General features: G+C 57.6%; 1 protein-coding gene and 1 long non-coding RNA gene across 2 annotated transcripts; one reads left to right on the plus strand and one right to left on the minus strand.

Moving 5' to 3' along the window:
- The first annotated feature begins 15,655 nt into the window (after nt 1-15,655).
- On the plus strand, nt 15,656-21,647 carry LBHD2 (LBH domain containing 2). Its single transcript, XM_027521677.1, has 4 exons — nt 15,656-16,500; nt 17,948-18,037; nt 19,549-19,705; nt 20,753-21,647. The coding sequence occupies exons 2-4, from the start codon at nt 17,966-17,968 to the stop codon at nt 20,851-20,853; spliced, it is 330 nt and encodes a 109-aa protein (XP_027377478.1). The 5' UTR covers nt 15,656-16,500; nt 17,948-17,965; the 3' UTR covers nt 20,854-21,647.
- Nucleotides 21,648-22,057: 410 nt separating this feature from the next.
- On the minus strand, nt 22,058-22,734 carry LOC113879853. Its single transcript, XR_003507482.1, has 2 exons — nt 22,642-22,734; nt 22,058-22,521 (listed from the first exon to the last, which is right to left on the minus strand). It is a non-coding gene; the product is annotated as an uncharacterized LOC113879853 (long non-coding RNA).
- Between the last annotated feature and the right edge of the window lie 1,769 nt (nt 22,735-24,503).

Below are 24,503 nucleotides of genomic sequence, written 5' to 3' on the forward strand. Positions count from 1 at the left end.
CGGTGAGCTGCAGCTACTGAAGCCCGTACACTTAGAGCCCGTGCTCCACAGCTAGAGAAGCCACCGCGATGAGAAGCCCACGCACCGCAACTGGAGAGTAGCCCCACTCACTGCAACTAGAGAAAAGCCCTCGAAGCAACGAAACCCAATACAGCCAATAAATAAATAAAGCTGCAAAAAAAAAAAAGTGCCACTGAAGGCCTGACCCAGGGCTCAGCGGCTGCAGAGCATGTCAGAAGCAGGCTCTGTCCCAGCAAGCACCCCCCGGGGAGGGGTGGGGGGTGGCTGTGTTCTTCCCAGCTGTCCGGTTCCACCCCCTGAGACCTTATTGGGGGGGGGGTGCCTCCAGCTTCAGGCCGGCCCCCTTCCTGGTTGTTATCACCCAAGGTGATCAGAGGCTGGTGCAGCCCGTGTGTCCTGAGTGTTGAGGACACGTGTCCCCCAGGGAACAGGGGTGGATGCTGAAGGCTGTGGGCTGGGTGCCCCTCCAGGGCCACTCTCCGCCCTTCTCTGCCTGTTCTGTGTTCCAGACGGGCCATACCCGTGGGAGGGGGAGCTCAGGAGAGGAAGACTGGGATCTTGTCCCCACCATCCCCCGTCCCATGGCTGCAGCCACAGCCTGCCCCGGGCCCCTCTTTGACACACCTGCCCCCAGGTTCCAGCCACCCCTCCCTCCACGGCCCCTCCCCACCTACCTGTCACCGCCTTCGGAGCCGCCGTCCCTCCCCGAGTGTCTGGGATCCTGCTCAGACCCCAGTAAATAAACCCACTTTTATGCTTTCCTGGATTCGCCCGCTTCCGTGGGCCTCTGCTGGGACTCTGATCAGTGCAGTCCTACGTACAGTAACACTCATGACCCGGTTACTTACAATTAAAAGAATGAAAACTAAAGTGTCCTTCAGTAGATAAATAGGTACATAATGGTACCTCCAAAGTATGAAATTCCATGGAGCCACCAAAAAAATGAAACAGGGACTTCCCTGGCAGTCCAGTGGTTGAGACTCCATGCTCCCAATGCCGGGGGCGAGGGTTCGATCCCTGTTGAGATGCCACACGCTGAAGATATGGCAAGAGCCAAGACTGTCACCAGAGCGTCCTCTCTGGTCCAGGGACAGATTACAGAGCAGCGCACAGAGGAGTCGAAAGAGAGCATCTCAGAGAGTGAGGGCTTGGGAGGACGTGCTCACGGTGATGAGACGGGGGTAGGGGGGTTGCCTTGCAGATGGGGGCGACTCCTGCCACCAGGACACTGTCACTGAGATGCGAATGGAAAGGAAGCAGAAGCAGCCCCGTGAGGCTTCCCCGGCTCAGAGCAGGAACCGAAGGCGGCCCAGGTGGCCCAGCAGAGAGGCAGGCAGGCCTGCATGTGCATGGCGGGTCTCGGCTGGTAGGCCCAGCGACTCCCGCTTCCCTGCCAGCCGCCACCTGGGTCCCTTGGCCACGGCGACCCCGCCAGGGGTTCCTGAGGTTTCCTGCTGCCTGGCTCACTAGGCCACAGCTCTTCCTGAAGGGTGTTTCTCTTCCTCTTCCTCAGCCTCCCAGCTGACGACGTGGAGGACTTCGAAGGTCAGGGGCATGAACAAGTCCTCTGCCAAGGGTGGACCCGAAAAAAGTGCCCCCTGGATGTGTGTGCAGGAAGCAATGGGGTGGGGAGTGGGGGCGCGGGGTGGGGCGGGGCAGTGACCCAGGCCTGGTTTGTGAGCCCCGCCCCACTGGTCCCCTCAGGCACAGCCTTGCAGGAAACGCCTGGAATGTTCTCTGCATCTAAAAGCACCCGTCCCCCCCAGCCATCCTCCGAAGCTGCCCACGCGGGATGCTCCACGGGCTGGGTGAGGGCACGAGACCCGGGCCAACTCTGGGAGCCCAGCTCCCTGTCTGAAAGGGGGCTGGAGACCCTGACTCGCAGTCACGGGTGCAGCCTGCTGCCACACTGGGCACCTGATGGCAGCTCGCCCGGTCACACGACCAGGCCAGAGCTAACGACAGTGATGCTGGTGGAAGACGAGACGGAGGTGGCCCCCTCTCCCCCTGCTCCCACCACTGGGGCCAGGAGTCCCCCACCCGCCACTGGCTGCCACGCATATCTTCCCGAAGGTGGGCTCTGACCACAGCTCTCTCTTGCTTCCGTGGCTCCCCACTCCCTCAAGGATAAGGGTGCCCTCTTGAGCCTTTAATCTAGGAGCTTCCCTGGTGGCTCAGTCGGTAAAGACTCCGCCTGCAATGCAAGAGACCTGGGCTCCATCCCTGGGTCAGGAAGATCCCCCTGGAGAATGAAATGGCAACCCACTCAGTATTCTTGCCTGGGAAATCCCATGGACAAAGGAGCCTGGTGGGCTAGAGTCCATGGGGTCGCACAGAGTCGGACACGTCTGAGCAACTCAACCACCCCCTCCCAGGGCCTACAGCACTGCCCTGCCAGAGGCTGGTGTGGAGGGCCGACCAGGAAGTGAGGGAGAAGGCGTGGGGCGGGGTGGGGTGAGGGTGGAGGGGCTTCGGGGGGGACTTCAAGGTGTCACAGCAAAGACTACAAGCACTCTACGCGCCCGATGCACAGCTCTTTACAGACTAACCTGCTAAGAACCCAATGAAGCAGGGGCAGGAGTCACCCCATTTTCCAGAGGTGCAAACTGAGGCTGGGTGAGGTGAAGTAACTGCTGGGACATGGCAGGGCCTGCTTCAGAGCCCAGACACCCTGGCCCACTGCTGTGCTGCCTTCCCTGCCTCCTTCTAGCCCAGGCTGGGGGTGAGGAACGCTAGCCCCAGTGCCATCTGCGTGCCAGCACTTTCCACAGGGCCTCGCACTTATCTGCACACAGCATGTCCTCTTCCCCACTGCAGACAAGGAGATCTTGGCTCAGAGTGGGTGAGAGGCCTGTGTGGGGGCACACGGAGTGGATGGAGGGGCCAGGGCTCCGTCTAACCCCTGGGAACTTGCTACCAATGCATCCCAGACCTGAGGACCCAGAACCACCAGGCCAGGGGCCGCCATGCCATTCTGTTCCATGATCAAGCCTGGGGACTGCCAGGACCTGTTTTCCTCCCAGGGCCTCTGCCCTGGGCCCTGGTGGGCACTCACCTCCCGCCTACCCCCCTCAGTCCCCCAGAGCTGAGTGAGAAGGAGAGGGGGAAGCCCCGGTGACCTCTGGGGGGACATCTAGTTTGGACACGGCCCAGCCAGTCCCCACTTCACTTGATTGAGTCCGAGGGATGATCACACCTGACAGCCAATCCCTCTTCCCTGCTGCACGTCCCCACCTCCCAAAGTTGTGAGGAGTAAGGGAGGTAATGGGTGGAGTGGGCACAAAGGACTCCTCCTAAACCACCTCTCCATCACCATTGTTGGTGTTGCTCAGTCACTCAGTCGTGTTCGACTCTTTGTGACCCCGTGGACCGCAGCACGCCAGGCTTCCCTGTCCATCACCATCTCCCGGAGCTTGCTCAAATTCATGTCCATCGAGTCGGAGATGCCATCCAACCATCCCATCCTGTGTCGTCCCCTTCTCCTCCTGCCCTCAATCTTTCCTAGCATCAGGGTCTTTTCTAATAAGTCAGCTCTTGCATCAGGTGGCCAAAGTATTGGAGCTTCAGCTTCAGCATCAGTCCTTCCAATGAATACTCAGAACTGATTTCCTTTAGGATTGACTTGTTTTAGCTTCTTGCAGTTCCAGGGACTCTCAAAAGTCTTCTCCAACACCACAGTTCAAAAACATCAATTCTTCAGCATTCAGCCTTCTTTACAGTCCATCTCTCACATCCATGCAGCTTCCTCAGTTGGTAAAGAATCCACCTGCAATGCAGGAGACCCCGGTTCAATTCCTGGGTTGGGAAGATCCGCTGGAGAAGGGATAGGCTACCCACTCCAGTATTCTTGGGCTTCCCTTGTTTCTCAGCTGGTAAAGAATCTGCCTGCAATATGGGAGATCTGGGTTCAATCCCTGGGTTTGGAAGATACCCTGGAGAAGGGAAAGGCTACCAGTTCAGTATTATGGCCTGGAGAATTCCATGGACTGTATCATCCATGGGATCGTAAAAAGTCGGACACTTCTGAGGGACTTTCACACTTTCACATCCATACATGACTACTGCAAAAACCATAGCTTTGACTAGACAGACCTTTGTCAGTAAAGTAATGTCTCTGCTTTTTAGTACGCTGTCTAGGTTTGTCATAGCTTTTCTTCCAAGGAGCAAGTGTCTTTTAATTTCATGGCTGCAATCACCATCTGCAGAGATTTTGGAGCTCAAGAAAATAAAGTATATCGCTGTTTCCATTGTTTACCCATCTATTTGCCATGAAGTGATGGGACCAGGTGCCATGATCTTTGTTTTCTGAATGTTGAGTTTTAAGCCAACTTTTTCACTCTCCTCTTTCACCTTCATCAAGAGGCTCCTTAGCTCCTCGCTGCTTTCTGCCATTAGGGTGGTGTCGGCCGTATTACCTTTAAAATCGCTATTTTTACGGTGGAACTAACACCCGCACCCCCCACCTTCCGCGGCTGCTAGCAGAGCTCAGGGATAATCTCCCTACAGCAGCCTTCAGGACCCAGAGCCGGGCCCCCTGCTGACTCCCCTGAGTCTGGGGGTCTCAGCTCAGGGGACTTGCTGCCTGGTCACCCCTCCCAGCAGTTCTTCCGGCCTTCCCCCACCCTCCCGCCCAACTTGGGAAGGGCCAGGAGCGCAGGGTCCTGGGGCGCGGGATTAGGGGGCCTCTGCTCCCACTGGCGAGGTGCGCCCGGAGCAGCGGATGTCACCCTGGTTCTCGGTGAAGGAACGCAGGAGGAAACGGTGGCCCCGAGGCTGAAGGACCAGCGGGAGGTGGGCGTGGCGTTGGGAGCGGGGAGACTGGTGTCCGGGCCTGGGCTTGCAGCTCCGCCAGGCCTCCGGGCCTTGAACCCTGCTCCGCCCTACCGGCAGGCAGGGCTGGGTCCCAGAAAGGAGTCCGGCCCACGCCTGCTCTCCACCGGCGCCCACCTCGGTTTTGCTCGGGACTTGCTCCAGCAGTCAGTGCTTTGCCCCCAGGCGAGTAGCGGGGGCAGTCACTCCGGGGCTTTTTTTTTTTTTTTTTTTTAAATTTTAAATTTTCTGTCCGCGCACCTTGTGGGCTCTTAGCCCCCTATCAGGGATTGAATTCACATCCCCTGCAGCGGAAGCGGAGAGTCTTAACCACTGGCCTGCCAGGGACATCTCACTGTAGTCGCTTTTAGAGTCCAGCTCTGGAGAACCAGTAAACAGAGGAGAGGGAGCCGGGAGTGGGCAGTTTCCACAAGGTCAAGGACTTTACGTCCATCCTGTTAGCCGCAGTGACTGGTCACCCCTGGGGCAGGGATGGTGGGGGGAAGCGGGGGGACTCCAGGGTTCCCCTTGGAAGGCAGGAGGGGCTGGGAAGACTCAAGTCCCAGCTTGGGTTCTGTGCTGGGAGCCCTGGGGCAAGCCATTTCCCGCTCTGGTCTCTGGTCGCGGTGTCTGAGCCCCTCGATTCCAGGCTGCTGTGATATCTGGAGGACCCACCGGACTGGCTGGCCCCGACCAGCCTGTGGCCCGACAGTGTTAAATGGATGTGTGGGGAGAGGTGTGCCGCCTTGCCCTCTCGAGCCCCACACCCCAGGACAGCAGCCTAGCCCAGGGGTTTGCAGCAAGTCTCACGTGCCCACTCAAAGCAGAGCCCCGCCTCGCAGCTCTGTGACCCCGGGCAGGTTCCTCAGCCTCTCTGTGCCTGGTCTTTTCATGTGTAGGATGAGGTCATAAGATACCATCTCACAGGGTTTCCGAGATTACATGAGCTTGGCAAAGCACCAAACCGTGCCTTGTACACAGGAAGAGCCAAGCAGGCTCAGCTAGAATATCGCTGGACTTGCAGAACATTTCAATGCTGTACAAACATGTACATGCATAAAAGGGCACAGATTTTAAACTTTCTGTTTATTACACAAAGGGGCTCAGGACCGCAGGAGAGGCATGTTCGATCCCTGAGTCAGGAAGATCCCCTGGAGGAGGAATGGCAACCCACTCTTGCCTGAAGAATCCCATGAACAGAGGAGCCAGGCGGGCTACAATCCGTGGAGTCACAGAGTCAGACTGAGCTTAGGAACTAAGCACACACCAGGCTCAGGACAGTCACTGCTCATAGACCAGGGCGGCCGGGCTTCCCAGGCGGCACTAGCGGAACCCGCCTGGCGATGCAGGAGATACAAGAGACGCAGGTTGGACCCTTGGGTCGGGAAGATCCCCTGGAGGAGGGCATGGCAACCCATGCCAGTCCTCCTCCCTGGAAAAATCCCAAAGGAACCTGGTGGGCTACACAGAGTCGGACACACCTGAGCCAGGTGGAACACGCTCACCTGAAGAGCAATCTGCCCCCCGGACCTGTGAAGCAGAAACTGCGGCTGAGCTGGGGTGGCCACGTGGGGCAAGACCTGGAGCCTCCGGGGTGCAGGCCTGCTGCGTGCTGCCCTCTGTTCCTGGCCGTGGGCGAGCCCTTGGGAGGCTCTAGAGACTAAAACCCAGGACCAGGAGCCCTGCCCAACCCCATCCTCGCCCTGCGGACAGCGTGAAGAATTGTGGTGAGGCAGAAAGAGGGGCAGGCGCTAACACCGTCCCTTCTGCAGGCGGAGCACCGTGGCCGGGATGACCGGGTGGCCCCTGCGGCGGTGGCCTCGGTCAGCACCGCGGTGGCCCGGGCTCTGGACCCCCCGCAGCGTCCCTTCGCCCCCTGGCCCGCGCGGTGCCTTCCCCTTCTTGCGTGGCCTCTCTCGCTCCCATACCCGCTCCACCCCCTCCACGCCCCCCACCTCCCCGTCGCAGGTCACCTGTCCTCCGGGCGCGGCGGGTGGAGCCATACCCCAATCGCCCCCTCTCCTCCTGAGCGGAGCTCCCTGCGCGGGTCGGGGGTGGGGGGCGGGGGCGAGCAAGCACCCCAGGGCTCTGAAATAGGGAGCCAGCCCTTCCTCGGCCAGAGGGCGGGGTGTCAGGGCGCCGGGCCCTGGATCCCGTGCGGCTCCGCCTTGGGTTCCCAGGCGACCCGCGCTCCCCGAGCCTCTGTCTTTCCGGACGGGCCAGGGCTGCGGCGCTAAGAGAGGAAGGAAGGTCAGCCCGACCCCCGCTCTGGCTCCCGCAACCGGAATCCCCGCCCCGCCCCGTGGAGGGAAACGGGGGCCGGGACCCGCAGACAGACAGGGAGACAGACTCCGGGCCGCCCACGTCCAAGCCGAGAGCGCGTGTCCGGCGGCGCTGGGCGCTTTCTCCGCCGCCCGCCCCCACCGTCGGAGGCGGGCCAGGCCCCCAAGCCCACAAGCTGCCTGTCCCGAGTCTGGGCTCGCGGGTGCGAGCAGCCGGGGCCGCGCAGGGAGCCGGCTAGGAGCCCGCGCTCGAGAGAAGGCCCGCGGCCCCGAGGACCGCCCCGCCCGCACCCCAGAGCCTCGGGGCCGTCGGCCTGCTCGGCGGACGCGTGACTCAGGACCCCAAGATGCCCGGACCCCGCTCAGGCTCGGGGCAGCCGCAGTGCAGGTCAAGGAGGGCAGCTCGGGTCTGGGGGCAGGCCCGGGTCCCCCCCACCCATCCCCACTGCAGCTTCACTGGGAGGACAGGTTCCCCCAGCCCCCACTTGTCCTGGTGCGGCTCTCAGCCTGGGTGGACACGTCACAGGCCTCGAGGGGTGCTGTGATGGGACTGATGGCCACGTCGGCAGCTCCTGGGGACCTTGAGCCGCAGGGAAGGGCGCCGGTGCCTCCAGGGGCTGCCTCTATTGGTGTGATTCCCTTATTACTGCATTTAAAAGGCTGAAATCGGATTGTTTACGTTAAAGAGAAACGTCCAGAAACATTGTGCGGTCAGCCAGTCTAATTTAGGGGCTGGGGATTCAGTGTTGGAGCTAGACAGTTGGAAATCCCTCCTCAGGGCCCTTCCCTCCAGCTCCGGCCAGGAGCTGTCTCTTGCCTCTTTGTCAACCCATCCCCAGGGCCGGTCCACTCCTCCCTTGGGGTCATTACTTAGGACCCTCCGCCCAGCAGCCCACCAAGGGCAGAGGCGCTGCGTCCCAGCCCTGCCTCTCACAGAGGATCCGCACCTGAGGACAAAGTATAGGAACGAGGTGAGAGTGAAGTGTTCATCACTCCGTGGTATCTGACTCTTTGATCCCAGGGACTGTAGCCCGCCAGGCTTTTCCAGGCAAGAATACTGGAGTGGGTAGCCACTGCCCTACCCCCAGGGGATCTTCCCAACCCTGGTATCGAACTTGGGTCTCCTGCATTGCAGGCAGATTCTTCAGTCTGAACCACCAGGGAAGCCCTGGACCATGGTGCTCACTTGAAATTAACACCGGAATTTCCCTTTGCTCTTGTTTTGTGGTCTGGGGTGTTTTACACCAGAATTGACACAAGAGGGCGCCAAGAGCAAACCTCCCTGCCCCAGAGCCAGGCCTCCACCCACTCTGAGTGCCCCCAGCCGCGCGGTGCCATCACCTCCATTCAAGCTTTGGAGGGTGCGTGTAGGGGAGGGGACCGGTAGGAGAACTGCAGCCTCGCTGAGGCCAGGGAGCCTCAGGGATGGTTGGTCCTTACTCTTCATTTGGCACAACACTGTCTTACTGCATTGGCAGGAACACCACAGCCCAGAGCAGGCAGGGCCTCCCAAGGGCACACAGCGAAGGCAGGGCACCACCGGGACACACAGCTCCCTCCTCCAGATCTGTCTGTCCCTAGTGGAGAAGGGCCCACGGTGGAGGGCAGCAGGGAGGGGGAGAAGCAGAATTGGAGGCTGGAGGCAAAGACTGGCCCCAAAGATGGCCGCTGTGGGCTCAGCTCTGGGCCTCCAGGTCTGTCTTTAAAGAGGCTCCCTGTCCCCATTCCGCTGTTCCTCCACCAGGGCTTGGAGCCTCAGTGGCCCTGAGCACCTCCTGAGAGCCCTCTTAGGAGCCCTTGTCGGCTAACACCTTGGGTGAAAGGCAGCACCTTGGGTGACAGCTGACACCCTCGTTAACAAGGAGAGAGAGAAAATCCCGCCCAGGTGGAAAGGAAGTGACATGGCCTTTTGGGGGATGGGGTGGTGGTGGGGGCATGCCAGCAGGCACTCTCCTGACACAGGGTGCCAGGGTGTTGCGATGGTGTAGTTGCAGCCAGAGCCTGCCCCAGCATTGCTGCATGACCCTAGAACAGCACCCCACCATCCTTGAGGTTCAAGTTCTGTCCAGTGAGGAGGTGGATGTGTGTATGGGGGTCCTGTCTCAGCACATAGCTGACTGGAAGACCTGCCTGCCTAAAACCCTCCCAGAGCTCCCCGCTGTCATCAGGGACCAGTCCCTTGGCTGCTCCTCCCAGCATCGCATCGTATCTGCCGACCGCTTTTCGCACCTCACCTCTTTTCTCACCCACATCATCAGGCGGCCCCTGCTGCAGCCCCCTTGCCCAGATCAGGCCTCTGCTGATCCTGCCCTGACGCTGTCTCCCTGGGCCTCCTCTTTGGAAACTTGTGCAAAGAGCTATGGCGGCCACCCCATGGCCAGAGGGGGACACACCAAGATTCGGACACAATATACATTTTTACACTGATCATTCTCTGTCTGACCTGGTCCATTTAAAACAAAATTTTTATTTTATTGAAGTATAGTTGACTTACAATGTTGTGTTAATTTCTTCTGTAGAGCAAAGTGACCCAGATATCCAGATGAATATATATATATATATAGCATGGTAGGGTGGCGGAGAAGGCAGTGGCACCCCACTCCAGTACTCTTGCCTGGAAAATCCCATGGGCGGAGGAGCCTGGTGGGCTGCAGTCCATGGGGTCGCTAAGAGTCGGACACAACTGAGTGACTTTACTTTCACTTTTCACTTTTATGTATTGGAGTAGGAAATGGCAACCCACTCCAGTGTTCTTGCCTGGAGAATCCCAGAGACTGGGGAGCCTGGTGGGCTGCCGTCTCTGGGGTCGCACAGAGTCGGACACGACTGAAGTGACTTAGCAGCAGCAGGGTGGCTCAGACGGTAAAGCGTCTGCCTGCAATGCAGGAGACCCAGGTTCGATCCCTGAGTCGGGAAGATCCCCTGGGAAAGGAAATGGCATATATATATATTTTCACCATGGTCTGTCACAGAGCACTGACTGTAGTTCCCTGCGCTACATAGTATGGCCCTGTTTCTCCATCCCAGATGTAATAGTTGCCTCCGCTACTCCAAGTTCCCAGTCCCTTCCTCCCCACCCCCACAAACACAAGGCTGTTCTCTGTATCTGTGAGTGTAGTTTTGTTTCACACCTCTGTTGGTTTGTATCGTATTTTAGATTCCACAAATAGGTCGTATCATATGACGTTCCCCTTCCCTGTCTGACTTACTTCCCTTAGTATAACCTCTAGGTCTGTCCATGTCGCTGCAAATTACATTATTTCATTAGTTTTGATGGCTGAGTAGTGCCCCACAGTATATATATATGTTCTTCCAAGGTGGTGCTCGTGGTACAGAAACTGCCTGTCAATGCAGGAGATGTAAGAGACACGAGTTTGATCCCTGAGATGGGAAGAGCCCCTGGAGGAGGGCTTGGTCAACCCACTCCAGTACTCTTGCCTGGAGAATCCCATGACAGAGGAGCCTGGTGGGCTACACTCCGCAGGGTTGCACAGAGTTGGACACGACTGAAGCAACTTGGCACGTGCACACGTGGGTGTGTGTATGTGTGTGTATGTGTGTGTGTGTGTGTGTCTTCTTTATCCATTCCTCTGTTGATGGACATTTAGGTTCTTTCTATGTCTTGGCTATTGTAACATTTCCCTTTTTTTAACCATCAGACTGAATTCATCAGACTGAATATAGATGGGATCTGTTTCATCTTGATGATTCCAGAATCCCACACTAGCACTGAGTAATAAGTGTTTAATATTTATGTTTAATATTAACAGTTATTAATAAATAAATGCTTAGTTTATGAATGCATGGACAGAAGACGAGTGGATGGGTGAAGGGTGGAGATGGGTGGTGGAAAAAGAGAAGTGAGAAAGATTTACTCGTATTTATGTGTAGGGATAACACAAATATAATCTAAGGATGATAGATGAATGTGTGGCAGAGTGATAGATGGGTAAGTCACTCAGTGGATAGATGGCTGGTGGGGGATGAATGACCGGATGGGGAGGTGAACTAACAGATGGATGACGGAGGCAGAAAGTGTGTATGGGTGGGAGGCTGGTGTACAGATAATGGTTGGCTGGGTGCTGGAAGCATGGTAGATCCTGGTGCTGATGCTCAGAAGATGGTGGATGGTGGATGCATCTATAATGGTACTTAAGTGATGATGAGTGGATAGATTGATAGATGGAGGGCGCGTGAACTTGGACACTAAATTGGGACTGATTTATACTGAAATAATCCATAGATAGTGCATTATAGGCAATAAGTGGTGAGTGGTGGATGCTTGTTCAATAACTGAATCATGGAATTATGGATGGATGGAGGATAAATAGGGGATGCTGGTCAAGGATCTAAGCCACAGAGAATGGATGGCTAGATGGTATTAATAGATACATGTGAATGGATACATGATTGATGGATGGACCGTGAATGGTGGAGAAGTAAATGGTGGCTGAATGGTGCATGGATGGCAAATAAATCGATGGTTGCTGGGTCAGCAGATAATGGGTTGTGTGCTGTGGACATGTAGATGGAAGGTGGATAGTGGATAGAGAGATGTCAGTTAGGTGGTGAATGAATGATGGCTAAATGACAGATACATCTTGGAATATAGATGCATGAAAGGTGAATGGTGGATGGGAAGATGGTGGAGAGATTTCAGATGGATGGTAGGTGGTCAGCAGCATATTATAAATCAATGGTTTAATTTATAGAGGGAAGAAGATTGGTAGATGGCAAATGGATGGTGAATGGATGATAAATGAAGATGGTATTGAGTGAGTAGTGAATAATGAATGGGGGATGATGTGCAGATAATTACTGGGTGGTTTGTAATGGTGGATGGGTCTCAGTGCTGTCTCTCTGCTCTGTCCCCAGCATCTAAAATAATGCTTGGTGTACAGAGGGCACTCGATGAATTCTTCTAGAATGGATGAATACGGATAGATGGTAGATGATACATGAATGGGTTTTGAATGAATAATGAATTATGGCTGGATGATGTATGGATGGATAGATAGAGGATATTGTGAGATGGGCAATGAATGGATAGATGGGTGGTGAACAGAGATAAGAAGTGGGTGGATGGTAGATGGTGGCTCATAGACATATGAATGGGTTAGGGATGGGGCGTGACTGGTGACTGAATTGTGGATAGATGAATTGTGACTCAGTAACAAAGCATCCGCCTGCCAATGCCAGAGTTTGATCCCTGGGTCGGGACAATCCCCTGGAGAAGGAAATGGCAACCCACTCCAGAATTCTAGTCTGGGAAATCCCACGGAGAGAGGGGCCTAGCAGGCTATAGTTCATAGGTTCGAAAAAAGTCAGACAAGATTAGTGAGCAAACAACAACAAACTGTGACTGACCGGCCGGGGACTAATGGGTGAGTGGTGAATCAATTCAGGCAAATGGACAGCAGCCGTAGGTTAGTGACTGACAACCAGATACGTGGCGAACGAGTAAACCACCCGTAGATGGATAGACAGCTGTTAAACACTGATGGAAAGCTGTTAGGTAGTCAGTGATGGTGGATAGATGGATGGTGAATTATTTAGGACTGAAGGGTATTTTCCTGGTGTACTGACGCTTGTAAGTGGTGGGTGTGGTGGTGAATGGATGGATACATTTTGTTGTTGCTGACTCTGATCCCATGGACTGCAGCACGCCAGGCTCCCCTGTCCTTCACCATCTCCTGGAGCTTGCTCAAACTCATGTCTATTGAGTCAGTGATGCCATCCAACCATCTCATCCTCTGTCATCCCCTTCTCCTGCCTTCAATCTTTGCCAGCATCAGGGTCTTTTCACCCGAGTCAGTTCTTCCCATCAGGTGGCCAAAGTATTGGAGTTTCAGCTTTAGCATCAGTCCTTCCAGTGAATATTCAGGACTTATTTCCTTTAGGATTGACTTGTTTGATCTCCTTGGTGTCCAAGGGACTCCCAAGAGTCTTCTCCAACACTACAGTTCAAAAGCATCAATTCTTCAGCACTCAGCTTTTTTTATGGTCCAGCTCTCATATACATACATGACTACTGGAAAAAAACATAGCTTTGACCATATAGACCTTTGTCAGCAAGGTAATGCCTCTGTTTTTTAATACGCTGTCTATATGGCAGCCCACTCCAGTGTTCTTGCCTGGAGAATCCCAGGGACAGGGGAGCCTGGTGGGCTGCTGTCTATGGGGTCGCACAGAGTCAGACATAACTGACGCAACTTAGCAGCAGCAGCAGGTTCGTCATAGCTTCTCTTCCAAGGAGCAAGCGCCTTTTAATTTCACAGCTGCAGTTACCATCTGCAGTGATTGTGGAGCCCAAGAAAGTAAAGTCTATCACTGTTTCCATTGTTTCCCCATCTATTTGCCATGAAGTGATGGGACTGGATCCATGATCTTGGTTTTTTGAATGTTGAGTTTTAAACCAGCTTTTTCACTCTCTTTCACCTTCATCAAGAGACTCTTTAGTTTCTCTTTGCCATAACAGTGGTGTCATCTGCATATATGAGGTTATTGATATTTCTCCTGGCAATCTTGATTCCAGCTTGTGCTTCATCCAGCCCAGCATTTCACTTGATGTACTCGGCATATAAGTTAATTAACCAGGGTGACAATATACAGCCTTGATGTACTCCTTTCACAATTTTGAACCAGTCTGAACTAAAATGGACTGGAATGGGCAAATTTAATTCAGATGACCATTATATCTACTACCGTGAGCAGGAATCCCTTAGAAGAAATGGAGTAGCTCTCATAGTCAACAAAAGAGTCTGAAATGCGGTACTTGAGTGAAGTCTCAAAAAATGACAGAATGATCTTGTTTCGTTTCCAAGGCAAACCATTCAATACAAGTCTATGTACCAACCACAAATGCCAAAGAAGCTGAAGTTGAATGGTTCTATGAAGACCTATCAGAGAAGGCAATGGCACCCCACTCCAGTACTCTTGCCTGGAAAATCCCATGGACGGAGGAGCCTGATAGGCTGCAGTCCATGGGGTCGCTAAGAGTCGGACACGACTGAGCGACTTCACTTTCACTTTTCACTTTCATGCATTGGAGGTGGAAATGGCAACCCACTCCAGTGTTCTTGCCTGGAGAATCCCATGGACAGAGGAGCCTGGTGGGCTGCTGTCTATGGGGTCACACAGAGTCCGACAGGACTGAAGCGACTTAGCAGCAGAAGCATGAAGATCTATAAGACCTTCTAGAACTAACACCAAAAAAAGATGTCCTTTTCATCATAGAGGACTGGAATGCAAAAGTAGGAAGTCAAGAGATACCTGGAGTAACAGGCAAGTTTGGTCTTGGAGTACAAAATGAAGCAGGGCAAAGGCTAACAGAGTTTTGCCAAGAGAATGCACTGGTCATAACAAACATCCTCTTCCAACAGCACAAGAGAAGACTCTGCACATGGACATCACCAGATGGTCAGCACCGGAATCAGACTGATTATGTTCTTTGGAGCTGAACATGGAGAAGCTCTATACAGTCAGCAAAAACAAGACCAGGAGCTGACTGTGGCCCAGATCATGAACTCCTTATTGCAAAATTCAGACTTAAATTGAAGAAAGTAGGGAAAACCGCTAGGTCATTCAGGTATGACCTAAATCAAATCCCTTACAGTGAAAGTGACAAATAGATTCAAGGGATTAGATCTGATAGACAGAGTGCCTGAAGAACTATGGACGGAGGTTCATAACATTATACAGGAAGCAGTGATCAAAACTATTCCCAAGGAAAAGAAATGCAAAAAGGCAAAACGGTTGTCTCAGAAGGCCTTGCAAATAGCTGAGAAAAGAAGAGAAGTGAAAGGCAAAGGAGAAAAGGAAAGATATACCCATTTGAATGGAGAATTCCAAAGAATAACAAGGAGAGATAAGAAAGCCTTCCTAAGTGAACAATGCAAAGAAATAGAGGAAAACAACAGAATGGGAAAAACTAGAGATCTCTTCAAGAAAATTAGAGATACCAAGGGAACATTTCATGCAAAGATGGGTACAATAAAGAACAGAAACGGTATGGACTTAACAGAAGCAGCAGATATTAAGAAGAGGTGGCAACAATACACAGAAGAACTCTACAAAAAAGATGTTCATGACCCAGATAACCACAATGGTGTGATCACTCACCTAGAGCCAGACATCCTGGAGTGTGAAGTTAAGTGGGCCTTAGGAAGAATCGCTACAAACAAAGCTAGTGGAAGTGATGGAATTCCAGTTGAGCTATTTCAAATCCTAAAAGATGATGCTGTGAAAGTACTGCACTCAATATGCCAGCAAATGTGGAAAACTCAGCAGTGGCCGCAGGACTGGAAAAGATCAGTTTTCGTTCCAATCCCAAAGAAAGTCAATGCCAAAGAATGTTCAAACTACAGCACAAACCCACTCATCTCACATGCTAGCAAAGTAATGGTCAAAATTCTCCAACCTAAACGGTACATGAACTGAGAACTTCCAGATGTTCAAGCTGGATTTAGAAAAGGCAGAGGAACTAGAGATCAAATTGCCAACATCTGTTGGATCATAGAAAAAGCAAGAGAATTCCAGAAAAGTATCCAATTCTGCTTCACTGACTATGCTAAAGCCTTTGATTGTGTGGATCACAACAAACTGTGGATGGATGCATGGTGGATGGAACTTGCATGGTGGAAGTCAGGTGGTGGGTTGTATGGGACAGTTGTTGGTTTATTGGTGGTGGGGGACGCATGGCAGATGGCTGAGGCTGGCTGGTGGTTGGATGATGATTGGATGGTAGAAGAGACATGAATAGATGGGCATAGTAGATGACAGTGCCTGGGTAGCGGATGCTGAATGGTGGATTGTGGGTGTGGGCTGGGTGTTGGATGTTGGGTAGATGATGGTGGATGTGAAGTGCGGATGGTGGAAGGCTGGGTGGACCAACAGGCATGCATCCCGGCCTCAGGAGTCAGGTCTACACGTCAGGCTGAATGAGACTGTCCCTTTGGGGGCCTGGAATCAGGGATGAAGAGAGGACTGGTGTGGTGACGCTCTCCCTGCACACACGCACTGGCCCTCACACTCGAGTGTGGTCCTTGTCCTCTACACTCCTCCTTCCAACTGGAGGGTGTCCTTGCTCTGATATATCTAGTCACCCTGAATTCCACCCCCCCCCGAATTCCGGAACCTCAAACTTGAGGCTGTGTGCCTCGAGTGACCAGGATCAGGTTCTGGGCGGCTGCGGTTTTGGCAAGGGGGTAGATGGCGCGGGGTGCTACCTGGGAGCTGGACCTGGGAGCGCGAGTGTGGACGAGGGGCCGGGCGAGGGAGCGCCTGTGGGCGGAGAGCGCGCTGGAGGAAGGCGGGGACCCAGCCAGGGCGGGCAGACCCGCGAGCGGTGGAGCAGACAGTGCCGGCCCCGCGCAAGCACCCGCTGGCGGTGAGTGTGAGCGAGACGCGGGGCGCGCCCCCTCCCCACCCTCGTCCGGCCAGCGCCCCACGGTTCGCGGCGTCTGGGAGAGCAGGAAGGGGCGAGGAGTGGGTTTGAGTCGGCGCTCCCTGGAGAAGGGGAGGTGTGGGGACCACAGCCAGCCCTTGGCTGCCGGACGCCGGGCTTTGGGCTGGAGCAGCGTCTCTATGGGCTGGCCCGCCACACCTGGCAGCCGCTGCAGGTGTGGGTGGCCGAGCCTTCACTGCGGGGATGCCCCACTGGCAGGGGCCCCTGGTGCCAGGCTGCGGGGAGGCAGCCCTCCGGCATCTGCCCACCGCCCGTCGCCCCCTTGGCTCCACCGCCTGTCTCCATCAGCCGCCCTCTCTCATGTGTCTCCATCACCTCTCACCTCTTTCTGTCGTCTCTCTCAATCTCGCCCTCTAGTTCTGTCATCCCTCCGTCCTCTCTGTGGCCTGCGCGGTTCTTTCTGCGTCTCCCTCTGGTCTTTCTATCTGGATCTCTGAGTCCACTCTCCTGGGATTGGTCCTGGCTGCCCTGGGCTCCAGTTGAGCTTCTGGGATCCTGGGGTGGAATCCCAGGAAGGGGTGACCTGGAGCCTAGGGGCTGGGGGAGGGCTCTCACGTGCTCTGGGACTGGGTGGAGGCTCGGGTGGGTATGTTGGCTGCCCACTGCCCTGGAGGCCCCATGCTGCACGTGGCCCACCCCCCACTCCCCAGAATCCCTGGGTCCCAGCGGGACCTGAGCTGACCCAAGCTGGGTTTTGGTCAAAGGAACTCATTTCCTGGAATAGCTGCCCCCCACCTCTTGCTGGGTGTGCACAGCACCCCTCCCCCACAACCAGCAGGGCATCGGGAGCCTTGCAGCTGGCTGGCCAGCGCCCTCCCTCTGCCCGGTGCCCTCCCAGCACTCCTGCCCCTTGTCGGAGGCCTCCTGCTGCCTCCCAGCCGGCGCCCAAGTTAGCTGCCTGCCCGCCAGATCTAGCCCAGCCTGGTGCAGGTGGAACGTCTTAGTCTGGTGCCCAGCAGTCCTGGCAGGGCCCCTCTTCCCAGCGCCCTCGCTGTGTGGTTTCTGGCCAGGCTCCCTGGCGCTTGGGCCTGGCCTGAGGGGAAGTGGCCACAGGCAGGCAGGGGGTCAGTCTCCCTTCAGCTGTGGGTGTTGAAGGCGGGGCGTCGGGTGTGTGTGTGGGGCGTCTGTTCTCGGGGAGGAGTGGACCCTCCTGCTGCAGCCTAGGGCCCCCGACCTGGGGCCTGTCCAGCGCCTCCCTGATGGTGGCTTGGGCGGGCAGCCACAGTGGTGGAGGCCCAGCCTGGGCAGTGGCTGTGGGCCTGGGGTGGGGTGGGTGTGGGCTGGGGCAGTCTGGGGCTTCCAGGAGTGGACGGGGCGCTACATCCGGGCCCTAACATGCACCCTGCTTCTGCTCCTTGTTTCCATGCAGCCGGACGGCAGCTGCAGCATGAGTGGCCCCCGGCCCGCTGCCGCACCCAAGCTGGGCCCAGACAAGGAGGCTGGAGGCCCGGCAGCAGAGGTATGTGTGTGGTTGGGGACCGGCCATCTGCCGCTCTCAAGCCCTGGCCTGTGACAGCACGTGCCTCAGTTTACCCATCTGGGTGGGGGAGGTGGTTGCCCCTCCGCAGGAATCTGATGCACACAGTCATTGAAGGCCCAGCTCTCCTGACTCAGGGAGCACCCTGGGGAGCCCTGGGGAGCCCAGGGCCTGCGCCAAGGTCAGTCTGCTCTCTGCTGAGTGAGGCCATGCCAGGGTCTCCTGCTCTCGCCTCAGCTTCTCCAGAAGGTGTTGATGGAGCTAACATGGGAGGTTCTTGCCCAAGAGGCCCAGGCCTGTCGCTCTGAGTCTGGAGTTGGGCTCTTCTCCTTGTTGGGGCCAGCAGGCACTGAGGGGGCACAGCCCAGAGCTGCACGAGGGCCTGTCTGGAGCCTGGGGTTGCCCTCCTGGCAGGGGGTGGGGGGCGGATGGAGAGGGTGGACACCAAACTCCACTGGCAGATCTTCCCGTACCATCTGGGCAGAGGAGCGGCCCTGGGTGGGGCCCGGCAGGGCTTCCGGGAGGAGGGCAAGAAGGAGACTGGCGGGGTTGGTGGAAAGAGGGTTCCGGGGTGGGGGCAGGGAGGAGCCCCTGGATGGGCAAGGCCAGCAGTGGAGCCCAGGAGATCCAGTCACTGGGCCGTAGTGGGGTCGCTGGTCTTGTCCCTCTGATCCCACAGAAGTCCCAGCCTAGCGACACACTTCAGGATCTCTGCGGTACTTTGTTCAAAGGCTGATCAGACAGTATACTGAAACACGAGTTCAGACTGTTCTGCTGGGCAGGGGGCGGGGAGGTGCGAGGGCCATTTAGCAAAGTCCTGCCAGCCGTATGCCTGCTCTTCCCCACCTCGACATGCCTTTGGGGAAGGCAGAGTGCACAAGCAGCCGGCCTTTTGGGTAAGAGGTTGGGGACCAGCCCAACCGACTGGAGCAAAGGCATGGAGGTGGGTTGGCGCAGGAGAGTCAGGGCTGCAGGTCTGCGTGCAGCACGGGGTGCCTCGGGGCCTCTACCTTGGAAGGCCTTGAATGGGAGGCGGAGATGCTGAGGGCTGGCTCCAGGAGGGCTTGGGGAGGCAGCCCCCGCATGCTCTTGTGGGCACTGAACAATGAGCCCAGAGAAGTTGCTCAGGTTGCCATGGCAACAGCTTCCCAGCTCCCCTGAGCTGGGAGGAGGCCAAGAGCCCGTAAGAGAGACCCCAGGAAGGGGCCCGGCGGGATGTGGGAGGCTGCCTGCCGGGGAGGCACAAACGCCCTGAGCTTGCTCACTGTGTGACCTTGGCCTTTCACACAACAGGCCCTTCTGTGAAACAGGCCTGAGGGCCGAGCCCAGGTGGAATCCGTGTGGCTCTGGCGCTGAGCACCCCAGCTCCAGGGGTGGGAGGGGGAAGGCGGCGACCCTCTGGGGGATCCCGTGGACAATGCAGGACAGGCGTGGCAGGCCGTGGGGAGCTCAGGCCTACTGTTGCTTTGACCCCCTGTCCATCCCCCTTGCAGGCTATGGTGGGTGCCTGGGAGAAGGGCCCTCGGCTGGGCCAGCGGCTACCCTCGATCGTGGTGGAGCCCAGCGAGCTGGGTGTGGTGGAGAGCGGGGAGCTGCGTTGGCCTCCAGAGGGCTCCCAGAGGGGGTCTGCCCAGACCCAGGCTGCTGCTGGTGAGTGAGGGGCGGCCCGTAGGGGTCCCGAGAGAGGTCCGACGCCCGGTCCTCCACCCCTCCAGCCAGCCTGCACCCCGCCCATCCACCCGCCCGGTGAGCTTCTGCCGCCTGGGCACTGCCTGCCTGGCCTTCCTGCCGCCCTCCCCACCATCTGCACAGGCGTCTCCCTCGTCCAGGTGTGGCCCCAGGCCTGGCACACAGGTGCACCCTTGCTCTCACCTCTCAACACCCGGTCCTGGCCCCTCTCCCCTTCCTCTCACGATTCATCACCTTGGGACAAGTGTGCATTGCCCACTAGGGCCTGGAAGGGGTTAGGGTGTGGGTGCAAGGCGGGGTGGGTGGGGGTGCAGGAGCTGCTGGCAGGCTTCTGTCCTGGTGTGGGTGCCCTGGTTAAAGGCCAAGGGGCTGCCGGGGCCAGGGAGGTTTCTGGGAGGAGGATGTGTGGGCAGGAGAGGGATCAGCCAGGAGTCAGTCTGCCGCGTAGGCGAAACAGCCGGCCGGGCCCCCGGGGAGGATGCTCGAGGGGTGAGCCGTGCCCTGGGCAGCTTTGTCCCCTGAGCCCCGAAGGGTCAGTCCCGGGGGATTCGGCCTCAGATGGGGCTGCTCCTCCCTGCCTGCCCTCTTCTCCTCCGCCATCGGCCCCTGGCCCAGCCCTGCAGCCCTCATGGTCCGCCGCTCCCCGAGCTTGGGCCCAGAAGAGCTTGTCTGCACCTTAACCGCCACCTCTCCCAAAAGTCCCCTCAACCTCCAGCAGGTCTGCCCAGGGCCTGCCCCTTGGGTAACCACTGAGACCTGGGCTCTGGGGCAGACCCCGGGTCTCCACCCAGTCGGCTACCCCCAAACTGGTAGCTGTGCCGGGGGTCAAGGTTCTCCTGCTCCTGGAGCCTGGTCGTGCCCTCCCCCTGCACTGGGAGCCGCGCACCCAGTGACCCCCCTGCCCCCTCAGCGGCGGGGAGCTTGTGGCCTGCCCACCCTCACACCTCTCCTGGCAAACCTGTCAGAAATTCGCGCCCCGCCGACATGGAGGCCTGCGTGTTTCCTCAGCCCCCTCACCGCGTCCACCGGGAGCACCAGGGGAGGCTCCAGCTGACACCGACGGCGAGTGTGCCAACTCCACGGGCCAGGCCCCCTGCGCCCAGCCGTAGGACAAGGACCGGCTGGATCCTGCCGTCGCCAGGCTCTGACAGCTGAGAGGGGGCCTCCGCCCTGGAGGGGCTGGGCTGATGCTTCAAGAGGCCTGGGCCTGCCCGGGCACCCAGTGGGCACAGCCGACCACCACCCCTCCTGCCTCACCAGGTCCACTGGCACCGCCCCCCCCGCCCCCTCCTGGCCACGGCCCAGGGTTTGGGTCACACCCCTCCTGCTTCTCTGGAGGGAAGCACAAATAAAGGCTCTTCCTGGTGGTCAGTGGCACACTGGGTGGGGATTCCAGGGGCTGAGGACAGTTTGGGTCCTGCCAGTGGCCTTCCAGGCGAGGGTCTCTGCTCAGAGCCCAGGTTGCCAGACCAGAGTGACTGGGTGTCCCACACTGGACGTGGGCATGGCTGGTGCGGCTGTCGTGTCCGCTCCTCTGGCGCCCTGCCGAGACCCTCTGCCCCGCTTCAGCTGAGGCTGAGACCAGCATCCTCCAGGTGGCCTCCCCACCTCTACCTAGGACCTCCAGTCCTGGCTGGCCCCTGAGGGCAGGACTCCTCCTGTCACCCCTTACCCACTCTGGGTGCAGTAGGTCACAGGAATGGTACATGGGTGGGGTGCCCTGTCCCAGGTTGAATCTTGCATAGTCCCATTGTACAGATGAGGAAACTGAGGTGCCCGAGGCTAGTGCTGGCCTCAACTAGTGCAGGACTCCTGAAGTTGGGAAGCCACCTACCCAGCCAGACAGACAGTCCATGTGGGAGACTGGGTAGCACCTCTTCCTGAGCCACGTGAGGGGCCTGTCCCTCCAAGGGGTCCAGCGACATGGCTTCTTGGCTCTGCTGACTGGTCAGGGTGGACCTGGGGTGTGGAAACCTGATCACTGCCTGGGCTCACTGTCCAGGTGTGCCACCCTCTCTCCCATCACCCCAACCTAGCCCCCTGCCCTTGGCCAGCCTGACCCAGGCCTGAGGAAGCTCAGGGCCTGGCAGGGGGAGCCCTGAGTAAATGTTAGCTCAGTAAATCCACAGGCCCAGTGGGTGGTGCAAGGTCAGGGTCAGCATGGAGGAGGCAGAGGGAGACACAGGCCCCTCTGTTCTCTCCCGGAGGCCTTGCTAACCTCCAGGATGAATAAAGCACTTTCCAACCCGCCTGCCTTCTAAAAATAGCCCACCCCCACCCCCTCCCAAATGCAGGAGAGGTGGGAGGCGGAGGTGCAGAAGTTTGCCTGGCAGCCCGCTTTAATTTTAAACCTGTGGCCAGTATACAGGCCCAGGCTGGCTCCTCTTGGGGTGGGGGGTTGAGGGGGTTGGGCTGTCCTTCAAGGTCCCTCCCGTCCTCCTCCGGCCCTTCCTGTCGCCTCCACAAGGGGGCAGGTGGCAGACATTTCACAGAAAGCCTTGCCAGGACTTGCGGACATGGGGGATTTGGGTCCAGGGCTCGAGCAAGCCGAGAGTCATTCCCAGGCGGGGGTTTCCGGGTGTGGAATGTGTGTGTGTGGCGGGGGATGGTGCTGAGATTTCATCCTCGCCCCTCCCGGGCAGGGTGTCACAGCGACGTTCCCGAGGTCCCGCGGCTGATAAAGAGCCGGGCTGAGGCGGAATTCCCGGTGCGCCTGGGACCTAAGCGCCAGCATGCCCGCAACGCCACCCTCGAGCTCACCACCGATCAGGGCAGATCTGGGGAAGAGACGCCGCCTCAACTGGGGGTCCCGGGACCCCGTCGTGCCCCGGGAGCAGGGGAACGGGGGAGTCAGGCCCAGGGAGGAAGCCCGGTGGGGCGGGGCAGAGGAGCCTTACCCTGTGGGCCTGCCCTGTAGCGACCAGAGCGGGCTGAGTCCACGCGCATGGCGACTGACCCGCGAGAAGCCGTGATAGGTGCAGGGGGCGGTGCCAGGCGTATGCCCCGCCCACCGGAAGCCCCGCCCCGTCTCCACGGTCCCGCCCACTGTCAGGCCGGGCCAGGGACACCTAAGCAACGCAGCGTCCGGCTTCGGCTTGAGAGATCCAGGCTCGGAGACAGGCACTGTCCCTCGCGCAGGCCCACAGCCGGTGAGGGGCAGAGACCCGAGCCTCGGTGTCCTGTTCCCGGGCAGAGCTCTGTCCTGGGCCCCGCAGCAGTGAAGCTGGAATTCGGGCACTTTGGGCCTCTGTATTCAACTTCACTTTGACTTTTCACTTTCATGCATTGGAGAAGGAAATGGCAACCCACTCCAGTGTTCTTGCCTGGAGAATCCCAGGGACGGGGGAGCCTGGTGGGCTGCCATCTGTGGGGTCGCACAGAGTCGGACACGACTGAAGCGACTTAGCAGCAGCAGCAGCAGCATTCAGCGTGCGCTAGCCTGGCTCCTCCCCAGGAGCCTCTAGGGCGCGGGCTAGGCCTCCGGTGGTGTGGTCCTTGTCCCTCCCCTTCCAGTTTTGGGCACCAGGTGGCTCTGCCGAGGTAAACCTACTGGATCCCAACAGCAACCTCGTTTTATGGAGAAATAACCTGAGGCTGGGTGCTTCCCTGGTAGCTCAGCTGGTGAATCCGCCTGCAATGCAGGAGACCCCAGTTCGAGTCCTGGGTGGGGAAGATCCCCTGGAGAACGGATAGGCCACCCACTCCAATATTCTTGGGCTTTCCTGGTGGCCCAGTCGGTAAAGAATCCGCCTGCCATGGGGGAGACCTGGGTTCGTCCCTGTGTTGGGAAGATCCCCTGGAAGAAGGCATGGCAACTGACTCCAGTATTCTTGCCTGGAGAATCCCCATGGACAGAGGAGTCTGGTGGGCTACAGTCCATGGGGTCGGTCGCAAAAGAGTCAGAAAGGACTTAGCAACTGAACAGCAACGACGACCTGAGGCTGACTCAGGATTGCCTCTCTGAAGGCGGTGCAGTCCAGCACGAGGCAGCAGGACTTGTTCTCATCGTTGGGTCCCCAGCTATGTGCCCCTTTCCATCTGCCCCCTCAGCCCAGCCTTCTCCTGACCCAGGCCAGACCAGCCCTGCGCCCAAGGCTCCTCTGAGACAAGGCTGGGACTTTGCTGAAGGGATTTTACTGAGAAAGTTGGGGAAAACCACCTAGAAATAGGACAAAAGAAACATCCCAGCCTTGTGCTGAAAAGTGGGCACAGGTTTGGGCAGGGGTGGGGTGCAGCTGGCAGCTGTCTGGGAGAAACCACCCCCCCCATCCTGGGCTCTGAAGTGGAGGTGACCCACAACGGGAGGTCCCAGCACCCAGATGAGCCTCGTTGAGCTGGAGAACAGGAGGGGCGGACTGAGGACCTTCCAGTGCCCACGCGTGGCCCCATGGGAAGACCCAGGCCTCACAGGCAGAGACCTGGACTTGTCTGCCACGTAGCAGGTTCCTGTTTCTTTCTGAGCTGGTGACCCAGTGCAACAGGGGTGGGGACCAGCTACCCCACAAAGTCCCAGGGCCCTGGGTGGTCTCCTCGGGGACCCCTCCTTCTGTCAAGAGTTGTCCTTGGCCCTCTGATCTGTTAGCCTCTGACCGTTGGAGAGACGCATGGGACAGGAAGCCAGCAGGCAGGCTAGCCTGAGCTGGGGGACGGCTCACCCAAGTAGCCGGTGCCTCACAGGCTTGAGCTGGGACTCTGATGGCCTTACCGCACAGAGGGGAACCCAGGGATCTAGGATCTAATGACTCAAGAGGAAACTAGA

This window comes from Bos indicus x Bos taurus, chromosome 21, assembly GCF_003369695.1.
Source record: "Bos indicus x Bos taurus breed Angus x Brahman F1 hybrid chromosome 21, Bos_hybrid_MaternalHap_v2.0, whole genome shotgun sequence".
Taxonomy (NCBI): domain Eukaryota; kingdom Metazoa; phylum Chordata; class Mammalia; order Artiodactyla; family Bovidae; genus Bos; species Bos indicus x Bos taurus.

Bases quoted from the DNA above. Each gene is read 5' to 3' on its own strand.
- LBHD2 (XM_027521677.1), top strand. From the start codon at position 17,966: ATGAGTGGCCCCCGGCCCGCTGCCGCACCCAAGCTGGGCCCAGACAAG. The intron at 18,038-19,548 runs GTATGTGTGTGG...TCCCCCTTGCAG, and splicing joins CTGGAGGCCCGGCAGCAGAG to GCTATGGTGGGTGCCTGGGA. The intron at 19,706-20,752 runs GTGAGTGAGGGG...GTGTTTCCTCAG, and splicing joins CCAGACCCAGGCTGCTGCTG to CCCCCTCACCGCGTCCACCG.